At 34.9% G+C, this 20705-nt stretch overlaps 1 protein-coding gene across 1 annotated transcript in view; it reads left to right on the top strand.

Annotated features, from left to right (window-relative positions):
* The window catches only part of LOC150094898 (diacylglycerol kinase delta), a 566581-nt gene that overhangs the window by 491452 nt on the left and 54424 nt on the right, over positions 1–20705 (top strand). Inside the window, exons 25-26 of the mRNA XM_090411584.1 lie at positions 6871–6985; positions 12892–12987. Of these exons, the coding sequence (XP_090267710.1) occupies positions 6871–6985; positions 12892–12987 (211 nt within the window). The remainder of the gene's footprint in view (positions 1–6870; positions 6986–12891; positions 12988–20705) is intronic.

Below are 20705 nucleotides of genomic sequence, written 5' to 3'. Positions count from 1 at the left end.
TCAGTCAGATTAATATAAAAGGGACATTCACTTGAAAATATTCCTAATCAGTATATGCACATAATGTGTTGGTAGGATTCAGCAATCATTATCTATCTAATTGACTAGATATGGCATATCAAAAGCAGAGTGCACAGGCATTTTCACTTCAAGGCCAATTGTTTAAATCAGAATAATTTTATTTGTGATCTAGTATTTTTTTTATAGCTGGAATTAGAGTGAGAAAGGATCAGCAGTATAATTTTGAATTCTGTGAATGAGAAAAAAAAAAGTATTTTTAAATATTCTAACTTTTAATATTAGCTATATTAGAAATATCGTACATTAAGTATACTTGGTTTCATTTAACTTCTGTTTGTATCATTTAGCAGATTTTTAAATAGCATTATTATATATGAGATTTTTCTTGAATTTTTTTTACAAGTGCTTCTCAATGCTGCTTGGTCATTTGGATAGATTTTAAGTTGGGTAGGTCACAATTTGTATGCTCCCATTATCTAAAACACTGCAGTCTGTGCATATAATGTATTCATTGTATTGCAAAATAAGATATTTAGCATTCGGTGTAGTACACGTTCATACATTAGAAATGTAAACTGATTATATTTTAGTTTGATCCTTTATCCAAGTATAAGCAAACAAAGTTTGCACCTTAAGTATCTTCAGGACTCAGGTAACTCGTGCAAAGGTGGACTAAGTTCTCATCACCTTCCTTAGTATCCTATAATGCAATGTGCTTTGCATTATGGGGACTTCCTTCATGTGGATCATCTTCAAGGCTAGTACGGCCACATTTAAATTTGGCAGCCCATTTCTTAATTGTCGAAAACGAAGGAGAAGAGTGCCCATAACCTTTTATGAACTTCCAATGAATTTCTTTTGGCGTAAAACATTCTTTTGCAAAGAATTTTATAACCACACGATACTCAATTTTATCCATTTCAAGGGATAAAGACAACACTTTTGCTTCAGACAGCTGTACAAAACAAACTACTTGATAGAATGACTTGCAATTTCACATGGATGCTTATGACAGATGTACCAACTTAGGAAAAAAAAATCTTGCCAATAGTGTTGCCATCTATGGTCGAGGCTGAGAACTTTTCAGACCACCCTTGTACTTCAGATATATTGATACCATATCAAACTATTGTCCAATGCTCCAACCTCTCTCATCACACAAAACAGTGGACACGAATAAATAACTAATTTCTTCACTACCTGGAGACCAACCTAATTAATGATCATTACTAATATGAATTAAATTCTGAAACAGGAAATTATATTCTTGTTTTAATCCTTTACCCAAATGTGAGCATACAAAATTTGTGCATAATGCATCTTCATGACTATGCTACTTGTATATGGAAGTAGATGACTTCATATCAGGATGCTCTAGTATCCCATAATGCACAACTCATTTTCTTTTAGTGATGTGTATGTTGCAATGTTCTCTTTCTCTGTTAAAAAGAGATAATTGAGTCTGACTACTGGAAGAGTCACTATTGAGCCAGTTTCGGTCTTTATTAAGACTTTCATTAGTTCAAGGTTAACACATCATAGACCTCCTTTACCCTTGGTATCTAATAATAAATATGAACTTTTTATGTATAACCGTGAATCTTTTTGCAGGCATTTTACCCACTTTTCTTATATACCAAATAGATTATTAAAAATTATATCCACACAGAAAAGAAAAACTTTACTGAGGAGCCTGAAAATTAGTTTATGTAATTAGTCTATGAGCCTCCATAGCTCAGCTTAGGGGAAAAAAAATCTTGCTGATAGTGTTGCCATCTATGGTCGAGGCTGAGAACTTTTCAGACCACCCTTGTACTTCAGATATATTGATACCATATCAAACTATTGTCCAATGCTCTAACCTCTCTCATCACACAAAACAGTGGACAAGAATAAATAACTAATTTCTTTACTACCTGGAGACTTTTGCTGGGGTTTTGCACTTTCTTGCAGTTGGTGAGAATGATCATGAAGTGATCATTCCCTGGGTTGCCCTTTGGTCGAAAAGACCTGGGTTCGATTCCCATCCAAGGTGTAAGGAACCTTTATCTGGTCTCTTTTGACTAAAAGTGAGTTAGCCGGTTCCGTATGGAGGAGGGGAGGGGGGTTCGTCCTCCAGATCAGGCAAACCGGCCCCCATGAACAACTGCTACAGTCATAAATACTTCTGGCAAGGAAGGTAATGGGAAACCATCTTACTTCACAGTTATCTCCCTAGTAATCACTGCAATCCTCTCAAGAGAGAGGAGGCCACAGGATTAGGAAAGAGATACTAAGATTCAGAGAAAAATAATTTTACTTACCTTTTCCTTAAAGCACAATGAATGGGTAGTTAAAATTATTCAAATTTGTCTTTGCCTAGGTGTTTTTTTTAAGCATAACACAATGCAATGCTTAAAAAAAATCACTATAGAGAGAGAGAATGAACATATGCTTATTTAGGTGTTTCCTAACATTCCATAGGTAATACTATGGAATATCCAGAAAATATTAAATCCATATTAAATATTATGGATTCCATGTTTTTCTCTGAGTGAACTGAATTGGAAGTATAGGACTTCATCCAAAATAAAGGCAAGAACTTGTTGGCAACTTGTAGACAAGAACTACTATGGCCAAACAAGTAGGACAGCTAACATCTATATATCAGAGCACCAGGATTACATCCGCTTCCCACTACGGCCGCTCAAGATTAGGAGACCATGCCCTGGATCACCAACACAGAATCCATTGGGGAGAAAAAAGGCCACCTTACTCCACCAAAGCAAATTTAAATTTGAGAAGCTTTTCCTTGAATCTGCTGCATCTCTTACCAACTATCCAGCCTAAACAAATATGGTTGTATCAATATGTGAATGTATCTATGGGGATGTGATTAGCATAGAAATGGAATAGATTGGGATGTGAGTGGGTAAGTTGAGATTGAGTGGATATATATGTGGTAAGTGGTGATAAGGGCAGGTGTGGTGGGGAAAACAAGTGGCTTGGGTAGGATTGGTTATGGACCTAAAAGTGAACTGCTGTGTTTATATACAAATGTCAGAGGTATCAGAAATGAGGGACAGGAAATGGTTTCACTAATTGAGTTTATTTGCCCCAAAATCATTGAAATAAGTGAAACATGGTTGAATGAAGATGATATCTTACTGGGAATAGAAATGGAAAGATACAGTGTTTTTCGTGAGGAGAGAAATGACAAGAAGGGAGGGGAGAGTGCTGCTGCTGATAGCAGGGGAATTATGTCCACATAAGGTAGACAAAAAAGAGGGAAATAGTGGCAACGGTTATGAGGCAGTGAGGTGGAGGTTAACAAGAAGACATATTTAGTTGGATATTGCTATAGGTTGGAGAATGTGGAAGGTGGTGATGAAGAAATGTATAACAACTTGGGTTAGTGAACAAAGGAAGGGTAGTTATTATGGGTGATTTTAATTATGGCAGTATATATTCAAATTAAGAGATAGCATTTGGGAATATGGAAAATTAATTTCTTGAGAGAGCTATCTCAGGCAGCATATAAAGGAGGGCAGTTGAGGATCGAGAGTTTTATATCTGATCATTTCACAAGCGGATGTAATTGTAAGTGGGGTTTTGCACTTTCCTGCAGTTGGTGAGATGATAATGAAGTGATCATTCCCTGGGTTGTCTAACCATGTGCAGATTTTTGTGAGGAAAGGATATATGTGGAAGTACAAGCCTGGTGATTATGACAAGCTTAGGAGACAGCTTGTAGCTATAGCATGGAATGATGAGTTGAGCTGTAAGGAAATAAATGGTGCTGGAGAACTGACAAAGAAATACGTAACAGCATCAATGTGTGAATGTATTCTGAAAATTAAAAGGCTGAATAAGGTGGGTGTAAAATGGATGAATGAGGGGATTAATCATGAAATATGGAAGAAGAAAGCACTCTGGAGGCAATACGAGATGAATGATGGTAATAATCAGTTACATGAAAAGTATAAAGAACAAGCCAAGGGAGTGACTCGGTTAGTAAGGACAATAAAAGTGCATTATGAGCAGAAATTGGCAAATCAGGCAAAGTAAAACCCTAGGGAGTTTTTTAGATATGTGACAAGTAGAAGGAAGAATGATGATGATAAGTGATGTTAATGGATGAAAATGGTAGAATAGTAACTGCTGCAGAAGACATTGGTGAGGTATTCAGTGATCAGTTTATAAGGGTGTTTCATCCTCATCAGAGTGGAATCATGAAGAACTTCTTAAGTGTAGAGGAGAGATGGCTTAATTGTGAATGAGCAAGAGATATTTGAGTAAATATATAACCTTGATGTCAATAAGGCAATAGGATTTGATGACATATCACCACACATCTTAAGGGAGTGTTCCAGGGAATTGGCAGTAACATTGGCATGCCTGTTTAATAAGAGTTTTGCAATAGTACAGGTTCCAAGGGAATGAAAGGAAGGTAAAATTGTTCCACTGCATAAAGGTGGCGATAAAGCTGTTGCTTCAAATTATAGGCCAATTTGTATATCTGGAGTTGTGGTGAAGGTACTAGAGAGATTGGTTAGAAGTAGGATACAGAAATGGGTTGATAACAGCATTATTTTCTATGGTTATCAGCATGAGTTTGTTAAAGGGAGATCATGTTTTACTAACTTATGTACTATAACAAGGTGACAAATTCTTGAACAAGGGAGATGCATATACAGCGGCATTCTTAGATTTTGCAGAAGTTTTTGATAGACTACGACATGACAAGCTGTTGAATAAATTGAAAGAGATGGGATTGGATAACAGACTCTTTTGAGTTGGATCAGTGATTGGCTGTCAAATAGGTAACAAAATTGTATATGGGGATGAAGTGGTGTGTTGCAAGGGTCAGTTTTGGGGTCCTTGTTGTTCAGTTTGTATATTAATGATATTGGGATGGGTTTAACTGGTGATATACATCTGTTTGCAAATGATGCAAAATTGGGGAGAGCAATGCAGAGTCAAGCAGATGTTATGCCTTACAGGATGACTTGAATAGATTGCATGAATTTGCAGTAAGTGGAACTGTCAGTTCAATGTTGCAAAGTGTAAGGTTTTGAAATTTGGTAAGCAATGATGGGATGCAAAGTATACATTTGGTGGGGAAACTTTAAAGGAGATGAGCGATCTGGGAGTGGTAGTGGACAGGGACCTGGAATTAAGGGGTTACATTGCACACGTTGTGAAGACATCACATCAGATAATGGCAATGATGCAGAGGACCCTGACATGCAGAAATAGAGGTTATGATGCCATGGTATAAAGCCTTGATCAAGCCTGATGGGGATTATTGTGCACAGATTTGGTCACCATGTTTTCATGGTGATAAGAATTGGTCCAGAGAAGATTTGCAAAGGTAGTCATTGGAATGTGGAGTATGAGGACAGATTGAGAGAATGTAAATTGCAAGGCCTCATTGAATAAGAGGAGCATGGGGGGGGGGATATGATTGAGACATATAAGCTAGCCAGGGGTGGTTGTTATCAGGTTGACATGGATTTTTCATAGAATGGGAGAAGGGGGATAAAAAAAGAGGCCATCCCTGGAAACGATAAGTAGGTGTCAGGAGAAGGTTCTTTACCTGGAGAGTGGAGTGCATTGCCTGAGTGTGAATGTGGAGACATTGAATCAATTTAAGGCACGGTTGGATAAGCCTTGTGTGCAATAGTATGTACCTCCCATGATGAGTTTCTGACTCCAGGGAGGTCAGATGTTAATAATAATAAATCCTATGCATACTCTTGTGTTCTGAACCATCATGAAGATATCACGGTCAACAATAACATGGTTAATGATACTTTTCTTTTTTCTTGCATCTTCTCTCCATGTGAATTTGTGCACATCTTTATGTTGGAACATCCTGTTAGTAACAACCATTTCATGTCTGAACAGAAATCTAGCAGGTGCTTACTGTTATTATTAGGTATCCTCTTTTCTCCAAATTTTCCCAAAAACATTTCTATGTGTATGATAATAATTTCCTATTCTGATGGTTAGATCTCCAACAAGATCCATCTTTACCATTTTCTTAGTGTTGGCTGCCTTCTGTAATACTTAATTCTTAGGAAATTAAAATATAAATCTTCTCCCTCTCCTAATAAGTTGTTAACTATAAAAACATTTTGGTTGTTAATAACTGTTGTTTATTTTCTTAAATTTAATAATTTTATAATTAAGAGTATGTGTTACAATAAATATTACATATAAAAGCATTACATGTTTCATGTTTAAATGATGCATTATCTGAAGTGTTCAAAATGTTCTCCATTTTGATCAAAGCATTGTTTACATTTCCCAGTGAGAAATTGATCTTCAAACATCTGTTAATGTATCTCTTGTAATTGCACAACAATTATATTTGCCATAGCTGTTTAAGTGTCAGTTTTGTGGCATAGTACCATCAGTTTCAAATTTATCATGTATATGCAAAATTGTAATTTACATTGGAGGATCTGATTGAAATTCATTTCTCTATTGTCCCCAGATTTCATTTACATTTTTGCATTTCCAGTACCACTTCAGTACAAATTACCACTGTTCAAACATTATTCTGTCATTATCCATTTAGAAATGGATAATGACAGAATTTCAATTTTCAAATGAAAAAGAAGATATTACAGAGTTATGAGCTGATAAACTGTGTATACATTTTTTTGGACTCCCTGTATATATAAAAAAAAATAACTTTTTTTTTTCTTTTTATCTCTACTGATATATTATTCTTATTTAACTAATTACTTTTTTTTTTTTTTTGCTTGTTCTCTGTTAATAACCAATGCTTTGGTTATCAATAGAAAACATTCTATACAGTAATTTACTGATGTGTTAATTATATATTTTCTCTCCTTTTAGTGTAAAAGTGGCTTCTATCTCTCATATTTTAGTCGAGCAAGAACTCTTTCCTATTGCATCCCAAACTGCCTGCTATATGGACAGACTGTTTCCTGGAGGTCGCTTGATGGAAGGGGTAAGTACATTAATTACAAAATCTCAAGTATTTAAATAGGAAAGTTACATACAATATTTGTTGAAGGATGGTTTTGCCATATGTCACTTGCCTAGGAACAGGATGTACATTCAAATCCAGTCTTCTATCTGATGAAAGGAATTTTTATTGGAAAGTAGACATAAATTTATCTTCTTCAAGAAGGATTAAGTTAGCCAGATTTACAAGAGAAAAGATTTTTTTTTTCCAATTTCTCAGAAAATCAAGCATTCCTCTTCCAGTGAGTATGATTGGAATAGAGATCTGATTTTTCAGATCTCTAGTCTTCTCTTAAAGAAAAATCTCCCTTACTTTTGACAATACTTATTGTCAGGTAAGGTAGATTTTTCTTTTGAGAACTAAGACAGGACTGTATTTTTGATGGCATTGAAATGAGTACTGCATGATCACTGTCGCCAAACAGAGGCAGAATAGTTATGTCTTTAACTGAAACACCCTCTGACACTGTAATCAAATCTCACTCTTTCAGCTCGAGTTCCTTCTGTCATATGCTGTTTGAGAATGTTGTCTCGCAACAGCTCAATAAATTCAGTTTCTTGTGAGATTTCATACTACCCAATCAATGTTTGGATAATTAATGTCCCCCATTATGATTACGCTTTTCACACCCATCATCTTTAATTGGTGATACATTTCTTCATCACTAGCAACCAATCCACCAATTACAGACAACACTCTACTATGTATTTGATCTTGTTAGATTCCACCTTACACCAGGTGGCTTCAAACTCACTGCCACATGAAAAACTGTCACTAGTATTACTATTATAGGTCTCAACATTAACTGGATTCAAGCATATATATATATATATATATATATATATATCAGTGGCATCGCATGCCCATTTCGGTTGGGTGTGCTGTCATGTGGTTATATAACACGGGCTACAAATTTCACGTCAATTTGACCATATGGGCATGCATCTGCAAAAAATTTTCCAGAGGGGAGACAAAATTTGGAGACAAATAATTACATCAATAAATTTTTATAATTATTGATGTAATTAAATAATTACATCAATAAACATCTTTTAGTATTTTTTGATGTAATTATTTATCGGAGTTTGGGATGCTATGTAAACTATAAATATGGTACATTCTTTTCATTTTACATTGATTTTAATGATCTTTAATTCTTGGGAAAAAAAAAAGTATTCAGATTTAATACAGTTTTAGCATAATTTCATATATAAAAAAATTGACCAGCATATTTTATTAAAAATCAACGACCGTATATTATCACGTATAATGCGAACTAGAAATTTTGTTTGAAAACTAGCCTTAAAATGCCATGTCCACGTATAATGCGATCTGTTAATCTTGTTCCATAATATTATAAATAATACAATACGAATTAACGAAAGAAATATTGATTTTAAAACACAATGTCAAAATCCTTTAAATTTTTCTTCATCTTTTGAGTCGTCAAACATTTTATTTATAAATTTATCTGTAGGGATTGCGTCATCAGTGTAGCAGTTGTCGTCATCGTCTTCATGCTCTCTAATTTGTTGTGCATCATCCTCGCTTTCATATATGACGTGACCTTCGGATCCATCCATTGAATTACTTATTCCACATTTAAGAAATGAGCGTTGAATCATTTCAGATGGTATCAAATCCCATGCTTCTTTAACCCAGCTGGTGACTAGGGTGATCTCAGGCTTCTGAAAATTCCCACCCTTTGTCATCTTCACTAAACCAGATGACATCCATTCTCTCCATTTTTCACGTACCGGTAAGTGATCTTTAAATGGCTTATTCAAGCTGACATCAAGCGGCTGCAAAAGCCCGGTATGACTGCTAGGTCTGTACGTAGCTCACGTGCTTTCTCTTTGCTTGCCTCTGTTAAATGTGCCCGGAACATATCCCAGACTAGCATGCTTTGTTGACGTAACAAGCTACCTGGACGTATGTTTCATACTTGATCCAGCCACAATTGTACACCTTCTTCATCCATCCAACCTTTCTGATTGGCGCGAACAATTACATCTGGTGGAAATTTCATATGCTTCGGAATTTTCTTCCTTTTAAATATCACTGTTGGCTTTAATTTGGTTCCGTCTGCTATTCATGCTAGAACAATGGTAAAATGCGTTTTTTCATGTCCTATTGTTTTTATGAAGACACCCTTTTCACCAACTGAGTTTACTGTTCGATTCCCAGGCATATCAAAGTACATGGGCGTCTCATCCATATTGCCAATTTGGGAAAGTTCATATCCATGACACCTCCGTAATTTTATGATAAATTTATGGAAGGACTGCACTTTTTCTTCAAGCTGCTTTGGTAACTTCTGCGCAAGCTCTTCTTCGAGTTCTGGAAAGATGCTACTATGCTAAAGATGCATCTCCACGACGGGCACGTTTCGTTTTGGGGATTTTTTCAAGACTGTCTTTTTGCTTACGCCAAAGTTTAATATTACTCTCTGCTACACCAAATTTTCTCATAGCAACATTGTTATTATGTTCTTCTGCAAACTGCACGACACGCAATTTAAATCCTGCTTCAAAAGATGAACGTTTACGTTTCTGTTGGCTCATTTTCAGTCTAGGTTTGTTTAACGAATAATATTTAAAATGAACTGTGGTTAAACCGACATACCTAACTGTGCTCTATCATTCGGTGACGGAGAGCGCATGTGCAGATATGATGCACGCTCAGTCGCCGAATGTAAGTGGGTCAAGTAGATTTGGTTGCATAGGCATTAGGTAGTATATATTGTGTGTGCAAGTCTAATAAGATGTTATATTTTTTTAGGATCCGCATATAATGTGAACCCCTAACTTTAAGTAGTATTTTTTACCATAAATTTTTTGCATTATGCACGATAATATGCGTTAATTAATTAATCCCAAAATCCTAAATTAAATTATTTCAGTTTATAAGCAAAAAAATCATAAAAGTAACAAGTAAAATAATATTAAATTACATACACCTACCTTTAAAAATGTATTTTTCTGTTTAAATTTATTTCACTATAAATTTACAATTTACACTTCACTCAGTGACTCACTAGACACAGAGGACAAATGAACTGGTCTCACTGTTCACGAATCAGAAAAAGATGAACCAAAAACAGGAACATGTGTTTTATTGCTGCAATAAAACACGTATTCTATGGCTACCCCACAATGGGCCAAAACAGGCCAACTTATAATAAAATTTTAAGACAGACAAAGCTTACATATAAGGTTATAAGACATAAGGTTACATATCTCAATCACTTTTATGATTATAATTTGTGGAATTTTTTTATTCGTCCAGGAGGGGGGAGTTTCCCCTGTTTACCCCCTCCCTCTGCAGATGCCCATGACTGTATGATTTCATTTTTATCAATGTATGAAAGTTTTAAGAGTGCATAGTGCATAATCGCTCATCTTAATTGGTCCAATGCAATTAATTGCAGGATAACTTTGGATACTTCTGTGTAGAGTGGAGGAACAATCTGTTTGTTTTAAGATTTATTAGAAAACAACAATGAAGGAGAATGCTATAGTTGGTTGGTATATTTGAAATACTCAAAGATGAAAATATGTGAACCATCATTTATAAGACATGTTAGAATAGGAAATGAAAAGAAAGAATAAGTGAGTAAAAATACTTTCATTAATGGTAAACGAATTATTAATAATTAACATTTGTGATATGTGTTTGTCTTATAAGTTGCTGGGTAGAGCAAATAGCACGATCCTATAAAGTCTAGACGTGAATAAGTGAATTTATGATGGCATAATTAAAAAAAAACTTATGAGGAGGCAGAGAATGGCAGGAATAAATATTGTTTGATGGAGCAGCAAATTATCTCCTAAAATTGGTTGCCCATGTTATGTGTATTTCTCTGGTTTGTGTATATTTCACTCCGTTTTCCAAGAAATTTCTTTTGTTTACTGAGACTCAGTATACATAACATCTGATCATTATCGGAATTATCCACACATTCAAGAATCCTACATTCATCAGTTTTTTTGTTTTTTTTTAGTATCAGTGGTTCTTCTGTCTTATGAATCTCGCATATGCTGGTATTTTGTTGTAGATCAGCAACATCTTATAATACACAGAATCATTTTTATTCGGGAATTGATATTTTTTTACTGTCTGTTGTTTCCGAAGACTAGAATAAAAATGTCTCTATACCATTAAAAAAACTTTGCAACCTCAACAGATGCTATACTGCATAACAAGAGAAACATTTAGTTTTTTTCTCCTAACATCCACTTTCAAATTTTCAGTTCCAGAAAATGTGTAACAGCTGTTTGTAATAAAGCCATCGGATATAGTAATTCGCACAACTTATGACAAGTGACAACATTCAATTGGATTGGCTGACACAATAACCAATCACAGATGCTAGGTGCTGGGTGAGCTAAAATTTTAGCTTGCCCCGTCTCACCTTCTCAGTGGTTTAAAAATAATAAAACGCTAAGAATTTGACCCGTTGCACCCTCTTTACATATTTTTGAAGGGTGCAAAGGTGTATGCATTTCGAAAGCACACCTGGGCTATTAATGCGAATATGACGCAATGTTTACATGCCAAAAAGTCCCTTCTTCATTAAGCACTAATGTTTTATTACCCTTGTGAAGAGGACAATGAAGCATTAGTACAGTATATTGTGTTCAATTTTAGGAATCACACGAAGCAGAGGAGTCTTTAATGGGAATAAATGCAAAAATATAATATGGGTGATACTCATATTTCGTGGATGAACACCGCACACCTAGCATGCCCGGAATATTTGCCCCTGATATATGGGGGGGGGGGCTGAAAAGAACAAAAATTATATTAATGCATCTGATACCTCAAAGAAGAACATAACTTAAAACTCTTTAATCCCCATGTTTCATCAATTTGTAATAATTTGTTCTTTTAGGATATATAAGAAAACATATAAGAGGTTTTGAAGAAATTCGAGAATTACGAGAACTTTTCAGCACACCCTCGTATATATATATATAATCTGTGTGTTTTTTTTTCACTTTCTTTCCTAATTTTATTTTCTGCACAACTGAAAAAATCACAAATGAAAAGATATCATACAATAGATAGAGCAGTCAAAGAGTGTATTTGGCAAGACCTCATTAGACTTTATGTTCAAGCTTCTGAAGTCAAAAACAATATAAGATTAATATGTTTGCCATGAGCAATGACAAATTATCTCATGCTGTACTTGACCTCAGAGTGAGCATGACATGATTTGTAGCATTCCCAATTCATGTCATGTGCCAAATCTCTCCTTACATACACACATATGCACACCATGTAGATATTTTTGGTTTCAAAATTATGTAGATGGGGCTCTGTTTCAGGACATATTAGAAACCAGTAATTAAGGAAATTTTATATTTGGTATAAAATATCCGGATAAAATATTATTAGTTTTAACTAACTAATAATAAGCAGCATCAGTATATATTGGTAACTTAGCTAGAATGAAAATGACCCTCTTTTGAAAACCATTTCCCTTCTTCATTTAATGAACATCATACTGCCCTGACTCTAGCAACATTCTTCCCTACTGACATACTGCACAGCTCTAAGCCAAAAATGTACAGTATAAGTTTATTGTGGTACTAAATATAGTGTGAATATGTTCATGGTTTTTTATTTATGTGTTTGTTTATTTATTTATTTATTTATTATTATTTTTTACAATGGAATGGCTGTTTTAAGAGCAAGTGGTTGTAAGTTGCATATGTTGTAATTCGACTGTACTTTGTACTAAATTGATTTGTTTTGTTAAAATTTCATTTATTGTTACATAACAATTTTAAAATGGTAACCCATATTACAGATTTTTTTTCTAAATGAATAATAATAATATGTCCTAATAATATTATTAACAATGGTATCATTATAATTTCCAGCCAAATACTAGACAACAGTTAACTGACCTAGTGCTAAATGTACGCTCTTTGTACCATGAAACATCCTTATTTTTAAGGGAAAAAGCAGAAGATTTAGTAAGTATAATGAAAATTATTCAAATAATTATTCTGATTATTCTAATTCAAAGGTATTAATATATGACTTATGTTATTATTATTATTAATAATGCCTCCATAGCAAAGTCATTATTAATGATAGCCTTTGGTCAGGTAGATCCTAAAATGCCATCACTTGAGGAATACTTCTAAGACCTTGTTAATTGAAAATGAGTTGGTATAAATATAGCAGGGTTCTCTCCCCTTCTGGAAACATGTTTTTTTCACCTGTAAAAAGTTTCATGGCTTACACATATAACAAAAATTATATAGAATATATTCAAAACCTCCAGTATATTTCATCCAATGTTACATGGACATTGTCAGGGAGATACTGTTAACTGCATTCAAAAGATGAATGAAAATAATGAGTCACAATTCATGTGTATATTAGCTTGTATCTCAGTTCCAGCTGAAGTATATGATATTACATTCTTAGAGTTTAAAGGAACAATTGTAGTTAATGGTCTGTCCCCCTGACGATGTCCACATAACATTGGATGAAATATATTGGAGTTTTTTTAATAAATTCTATATAATTTTTGTTATATGTATAAGCTGTGAAACTTACTTTAATATGTAATATAAAGCTATTAGTTGCTCCATTATCAAAAATTGATTTTATTAGGAACCAGCATACTCAGGCTTAAAAGACCATTGGAGTTATTATTATCAAGCATCTCTCTCTCTCTCTTGATGAGTCTTTGACTCCAGGAGAGTTGATGTAATAATAATAATAATAATGTCTAGTGCACATGTTCCATTACAGCTATTAATTGCTCTGTCATTATTATAAATTGATTTTTATTAAGAACCAGCTTACTCAGCCTTAAACATTGCATGCAGTTATTATTATAGCAACTCCAACCACACACACCAGTGGAGTTCCTGTTAACCATATATGCAATTTTCAAGTTTTTTTTTTTCACAATGTATTCTGAAGTCAACAAACAACTTTCTTATCCTTCCTCTCACTGCTACGTAATAACTGAGTTCTCGTTCTTTTATTTCATGCTTTAGCAAAATTCCATAAACACTGATCTCCTCAACATCCTCAAATGGGTGAAGATAACTCAGCAAAGTTCACTGCCATAAAAACTCAGGCCCACCTTATTACCTACAAGAAAGATCCTACCTCACTCCCTCTTAATGTTTCAATTTCCTTTCAAGATCAGCTTTTTCTTCTTGGGTTGAATGTCACATCCAATTTATCCTGGCACAAACATATTACATACATAGCCTCTGCAGCCTCTAAAAATATTGGTGTTCTTTTTTTTTCAAAGCATTACTTCTCTTCCTCTCAGTGCCAAACACCACCTTATGTAAGTCTCAGATCCAACCAATCTTGGAATACTGTTCCCACATTTGGAGTAATGTTATTATGCAGTTATTATTATATTATGCACCCAAAAATTTCCTAAGAATTCTTGATGATATTCAGAAGAGGGCAATACACTTAATAGATAAACCCTCCCTTCACCCTTCCTTTCCCATAAGCACTCTGTTTGTACTATGCTTTTTCTATAAGTTCTTTCAGAAGTTTGGGCACTGCTCCTATGAATTGGCCACTGCAATTCCTTCACTTCCTTCTATCTATGTAAGAACTACAGCAACCACTGAGTACCAACTCTAACTCTTTCAGAAACATATCAGTAGACTACCTCTTTCTCCTTAATCACTTACCCAAACACAGTGGCATAGCCAGAGCTTTTGTCACCTAGGGCAGTCCCTGAGTTTGCTGCCCCTCTCAATACACGCCAAAAATACTACAAAAAGTCAAAATGACATATAGGGAAATAAATTAAAACACTATGTTTATGTTTATTTTAGTTGTAAGCATAGTATGCTACTGCCCACACACATGGCACTATAATGTTTTAGGCCTTGTGACCTTTAGGGTCATCATCATAAAAAAACATCTACAGAATCCAAAATCTCATTGGAGACCATCCTATACTACATATCACTACATGATCCACTGCGTACTATTTCCTTATGATATCATCGAACTCACCTTTAACTGAAAAATCCATATAAAGATTTCTCTCTTCACGAAAAATTGAACCCACGTCTTCTTCAATCTGTGAAGGACCCATGTTCCATTACTCTTCCATTTGTATTAGGAAGCACTTGTTTATTTATTAATTTATAGAATTGTTTAAATCAATTAATTGATATGGAATATTAAGTTAATATTTGCAGCCTAGATGACCAAGCAGTTAATATATCTGCACCCCAACCAAGGACATGGAAATTTATTGATTGTCTTTAGGTGTAGATGAATTTCATCATCAGGTACAAGACTTTCACCCTACTTATTGGAGACTCGAAGTGGCTTGGAAAAGTTCCATGTTTGAGCTCCAAAGCAGGATTTCTGGATCATGTAAAAATAAATAAATAAAAATACAAAAAAAAAAATATCTCAGCCCACTAGATAGTGGTATACTAGAGGTTTATAACTGTTTGCAGGTGAGAGCTATATAAAAAAATTATTTATGTTAATTTATGGAAATTTATCTATTAAGAAATCTAATTATTTCTGCAGTTTCATGTACTTGATCTCACCAGAAAAAGTGTGCACCAGCATTTCAAAAAAGTATGTAATCTCTGCAACTGTGAATAGAAAATTTGTGTGAAGAGTTCAATGTTAGTGATATTTTTGCCTTTGAAATATTAAATATGCAGTTATGTGTTTAATATGTCTGTCACTTTAAGATTGCAAGTGGAACAGTCTTTGTGAGTTCTCTAGCTCATTTCCTTGGTTTGATGATTATGACACTTGTGGTATATGGTTTCTTCAATTCACATGAAAACATAAGGAAATAAGTGAATAATATTTATTTAAAGGCCATATATTTCAATATTTCAGCCTGAAAATTACAGTCCATCATCAGTGGCAAACATTAGTTTAATACAGAGTAGAACACAAACAATGGATTGATTTGAAACATTGAGAGCCATGTGGTGTTATACATGACACAGTGCAAAGGAATAACTGAGGAGATATTATATTATTAATTAACTGGATTATTAATTAAGAATTTAATTATACATAATTAAAATAAGACTCCCGTATCTTTGATATCGAGGGGCAGTCATTCCAATTTACATTTGGATGATGAAATATGGCTTCAGCACTTTCTTTAAATATGCTAAATGTCCAGTTAGTACAAAATATGTATTTGACAGTCACAAGAAACCTAGTAGATGCGAGGAAGAACAAAAGGGGAAATCTTTATCTTTAGAAGATGGGAACGATGACGATAGTTTGTTGATTGGAATAAATGTAGCCACTAGATTGTACTTATGCATTACTTGTAACACAATCAATGCATAACTGCGTTGCATATGCCAAGTGTTAAGCAAATAAATAAAGTAGGCATATATATAGATAAATAGAATAAATCAAGCAAGCAGTGTTAACAAAAGAAGTTGTTATGGAGGAAGTACAAGACAGTTTGCAGTGAACAGATGCATGAAGAATATAAAGTGCAGACCAGAAAAGTGACAAGCATGTTTATAAAAGAAAAATTAGAATATGAGAGGAGATTGGCCAGTAAGGTGAAAGGTAATTCATGAGAATTTTTCTGCTATGTGGCATGCAAGAGGAAAACTAATTATGCAAGTTGATGCTGGTGGATAGTTATGGTAGCAGAGTCACCATAGCAAATGGTATAGTGGAATTATTTAATGAACACTTCATCAGTGTATATCATAGTGGTGTAAAAGATGCTGTGCAACATGTAGAAGGGAGGCAAGAAGTAGGAGAATTAAAGGTGAAAGAATCAGAGGTGTATATCAAGTGTTGCTTGGGTTAGATGTTAATAAGGCTATGAGAATGGATAACATATCACCATGTATTTTTAAAGAATGTGCCAAAGAGTTAGCAAATAAATAATTATGGTTATTTATAACCATATAACCATGCCCTTGTCCTGGTTATTTAATGAGAGTATTACAGTGGGTAAGGTTCCTAAGTTGCGGAAAGAAGGCCAAATAATACCTCTCCACAATCATGGTTCAAGAACAGAAGTTTCCAATTACAGACCAGTCTGTATAACTGCAGTTGTAATCAAAGTGTTGGAAAAATTGGTTAGAAATAGAATACAGAATTTGGTTGATGAACATAAGATTCTTTATGATGGTCAGCATGGATTTTTGAAGGGGCTGGTTTGGTTTTAGCAATCTGCTTATGTTTTATGATAAGGTGACAAATGTGTTGGATAAGGGAGAATCGTATACAGTGATATTCTTGGACTTTGCAAAAGCATTCAATAGATTACCACATGATAAATTGGTGTACAAGCTGTAAAGTAGGAATAAATAGTATATTGGTTAGATAGATCGGAGATTGACTCTCTGAATGATACCAGCAAGTTGTGTATGATGGAGCTGTGTCTCAGAAATGGGAAGGCGACCAGTGGCGTGCCTCCCTTGTTTGTTAATGATATTTTATGTGGATGATTGACTGGGAATCTTCAAATGTTTGCCAACGATGCAAAGTTAGGTAGAATTATCAGAGAGTAGTGCTGATGTTAATTCTCTACAGGAAGATTTGAATAGACTTTTAGCTTGAACAAATGAATAGGGTTGCAATTTTAATGTTAATAAATGCAAGATGTTAAATTTTGGGATACAGAGATATAAAGTTATGTACTGTATTAGGAGAGCTGCACTTCAGGAAGTGGATGAAATTTGGGATCTTGGAGTGATGGTGGACTGAACTGAAGTTCAAGGGCACATCGCATGTGTTGCAAAGACTGCACATCATGTTGCTGTTATGATAAAAAGTACATTGGCATGTAGGGATAAGGAGATGGTGGTGTATCTATATAAGTCATTGGTCAGACCACATATGGAATATTGTGCTCAGATTTGGTCACATAGTTTTCATTGGGATGTGGAAACACTAGAGAGGGTTCAGAGACAAAGGATCAAAGTGATATCAGGAGTCTGGAGTGTTGGTTATGAAGAGCATTTGAGAAAATGTGGATTGCAGAGGTTGGTGGCATATTTTTATTCATGTATTTGGTTTTCACCTTTCAATTTTATTTTTGACATTTGGCATTCTTTTAATTTGTGAGTCATCGTCCAGCTCTTCATATTATTCGGTATCTGGATAGTTCATCGAAAGACAATTTCCCGAAAAAGCAATTCACTCATCAGCAGTTTATCAAAAAGACAATTTATCTAAATGCAATTGATCAAAAAATAACAATTCATCAAAAAATCACAATTCTTCAAAATTATAGTTCACCGTAAAATGAATTATAAGCTATGTGGAGTGAAGATACGTGTGACAATTTTTTGTTTTGGATATGAAGGATCATTAACTAGCTATACTGGTTGCAGTGAATGATAACCATTGAGGCAGATATAGTAGAGATATTAAATGAACATTTCCTAAAGGTATTTCATTCTCATGAAAATAACATCCTGCAAAACTTGAGGTCACTGGGGAGGAAGGAAGAACACTGATGGTGAGTAAATTGGAGGTATACATGAGGAATTGAGTAAACTTGATGTCAACCAGGATGTAGGACTTGTTGATATATCGCCGTGCATCTTGAGGGAATGTTTCAAGGAGTTAGGAACAGCTTTATTTTACCTCTTTAACATGAGTCTTAGATTTTCCCAAGTTCCAAAGGAGTGGAAAGAGGAGAAAATTGTCCCTCTTCATAAAGTGGGCAATAAGACTATGGCTTCGAATTACAGGCCAATCTGTTTTTCTTAGGTTGTGGTTAATTTATTAGAGAGTGCAGTGAGGACCAAGATTCAGAATTAGATTGATGATAACAGTATTCTCTTTGATGAACAGCATGGGCTTGTTAAAGGAAAATCGTAGTTTAGCAATCTAGTTATTTATTATAACAGAAAACGGGATGCATACACAGTGGCATATTTAGATTTTTTTTAAATCCTTTGATAGATTGCCACATAACACGCTGGTAATTAAAGTGGAACAGATGGGATTATATAATACACTAGTGCACTCAACTGGAGATTGGCTGTCCGATATCTATCAGTAAGTTGGGTATGGGGGTGCAATATCTCAGAAGAGGAAAGTCACTAGTGGTGTGCCTTGAGAACCAGTTGAACGTAACAACCTGTATGAGGTGGGGGGGGGGGGATGAAAAAGTTCTGATAAACACCTAGAACAAAAATGATATTAAAGAAACTGATATAAACCCCAAGGAAGAACATATCTGAAAACCCTCTAACACACATGTTTCCTCAAATTGTAATAATATATTTTTCATTTAGGATATATAACAAGACATGTTAGAGGTTTGAAGAAATTCGAAGACACAGAGGTGCGGGTCATCAAGTTTTTCATGCTGCAAGAAAAGTCTGCCTCTGAGATTCACTAAATTTTATGTGACAATTTAGGGGACTGTGACCCAGTATAACCCACAATTGCTAGATGGGTGGCCAAGTATAAAACTGGACATCCTGAGACAACAGATACTTCCAGATCAGGAAGACCTTTCACAGCGATCACACCTGAAAACATCGATGCAGTGCATACCATGATCCTTAATGATAGATAAATACCAGTGAAAAACATTGCAAAGACTCTGCAGATATCCAGGGAATGAGTTGGGGTCATTATCCACCAAAAGCTTGGCATGCAGAAGCTCTAAGTGAAGTGGGTCCAATGTTTGAATGCTGACTGAAAGAGAAAATGTGTGCTGTCATCTCAAGAGATTTTGGGTCATTTTGAGAAATCAGGCACAAATGTTTTGGCTCATATTTTGACTGTTTATGAAACATGGCTTCATTACTATGATTCTGAGAACATACCACAGTTTGAGTGGAGACACAAAAGTTCTCCACAGCCAAAGAAGTTCCGAACTCAAAAATCAGCAGGGAAGGTTCTTGCCATTGTATTTTGGGATATGGATGGTATAATCCTTACCAAGTACCTCGAAAAAAAGGTGAAACTCTTACAGCATCAGTTTATTCAGCAGCACTTAAGGAATTGAAGGGGGTACTAAAGAAAAAACACTGCAGGAAACTGAGCAGAGCCGTGTTGCTTTTGCAGAACAACGCACCTGCTCACATTGCTCATGAAACCCAACAGACTATGCACAACTTGGGCTTTCAGCGTCTGCCTCACCCACTGTATTCACCAGACCTGGCCCCATCTAACTATTTCCTATTCCCAAATTTAAAGAAACACTTGAAAGGAACAAAATTTACCACAGATGATGAAGTCATATCTGCAGCTGAGGACTGGTTTCTGCAACATGGGAAAGACTTTTTTCTCAGAGGATTCCAAATGGCAGCAGCATTGTAACAAGTGTATAACACTTCATAGGGAATATGTAGAATGTGTAAGTTACGTGGTTCTACCTAAATTCCTTCATGGTGATTATCACAAATTTTCATCAATTCTTTACGTGGTTCTACCTAAATTCCTTCATGGTGATTATCACAAATTTTCATCACACTCTCATAAGGTTTAACGTTTGGGAGGCACAGATGGGAAGCAGAATATAGGATGGTAGGGATATGGATTCTATAATCCTTAATAAGTACCTTGAAAGAAAAACACTAAAATTGTGAGGATAGCACAGTGCATTATGGTAATGATGCCAAGAACACTGATATGTAGACATAAAGATGTAATGACTCCATTGTATAAGACTTTATTCAGACTGCATATGGAGTATTGTGCCAAGATTTCGTTACTT

This window comes from Typopeltis vanoorti, chromosome 21 (assembly GCF_054136105.1).
Source record: "Typopeltis vanoorti isolate ZY-2024b chromosome 21, IOZ_Tvanoo_1.0, whole genome shotgun sequence".
NCBI classification, from domain to species: domain Eukaryota; kingdom Metazoa; phylum Arthropoda; class Arachnida; order Uropygi; family Thelyphonidae; genus Typopeltis; species Typopeltis vanoorti.
The sequence above is the reverse complement of the archived record's forward strand: the minus strand, read 5'-3'. Positions and strand labels throughout refer to the sequence as shown.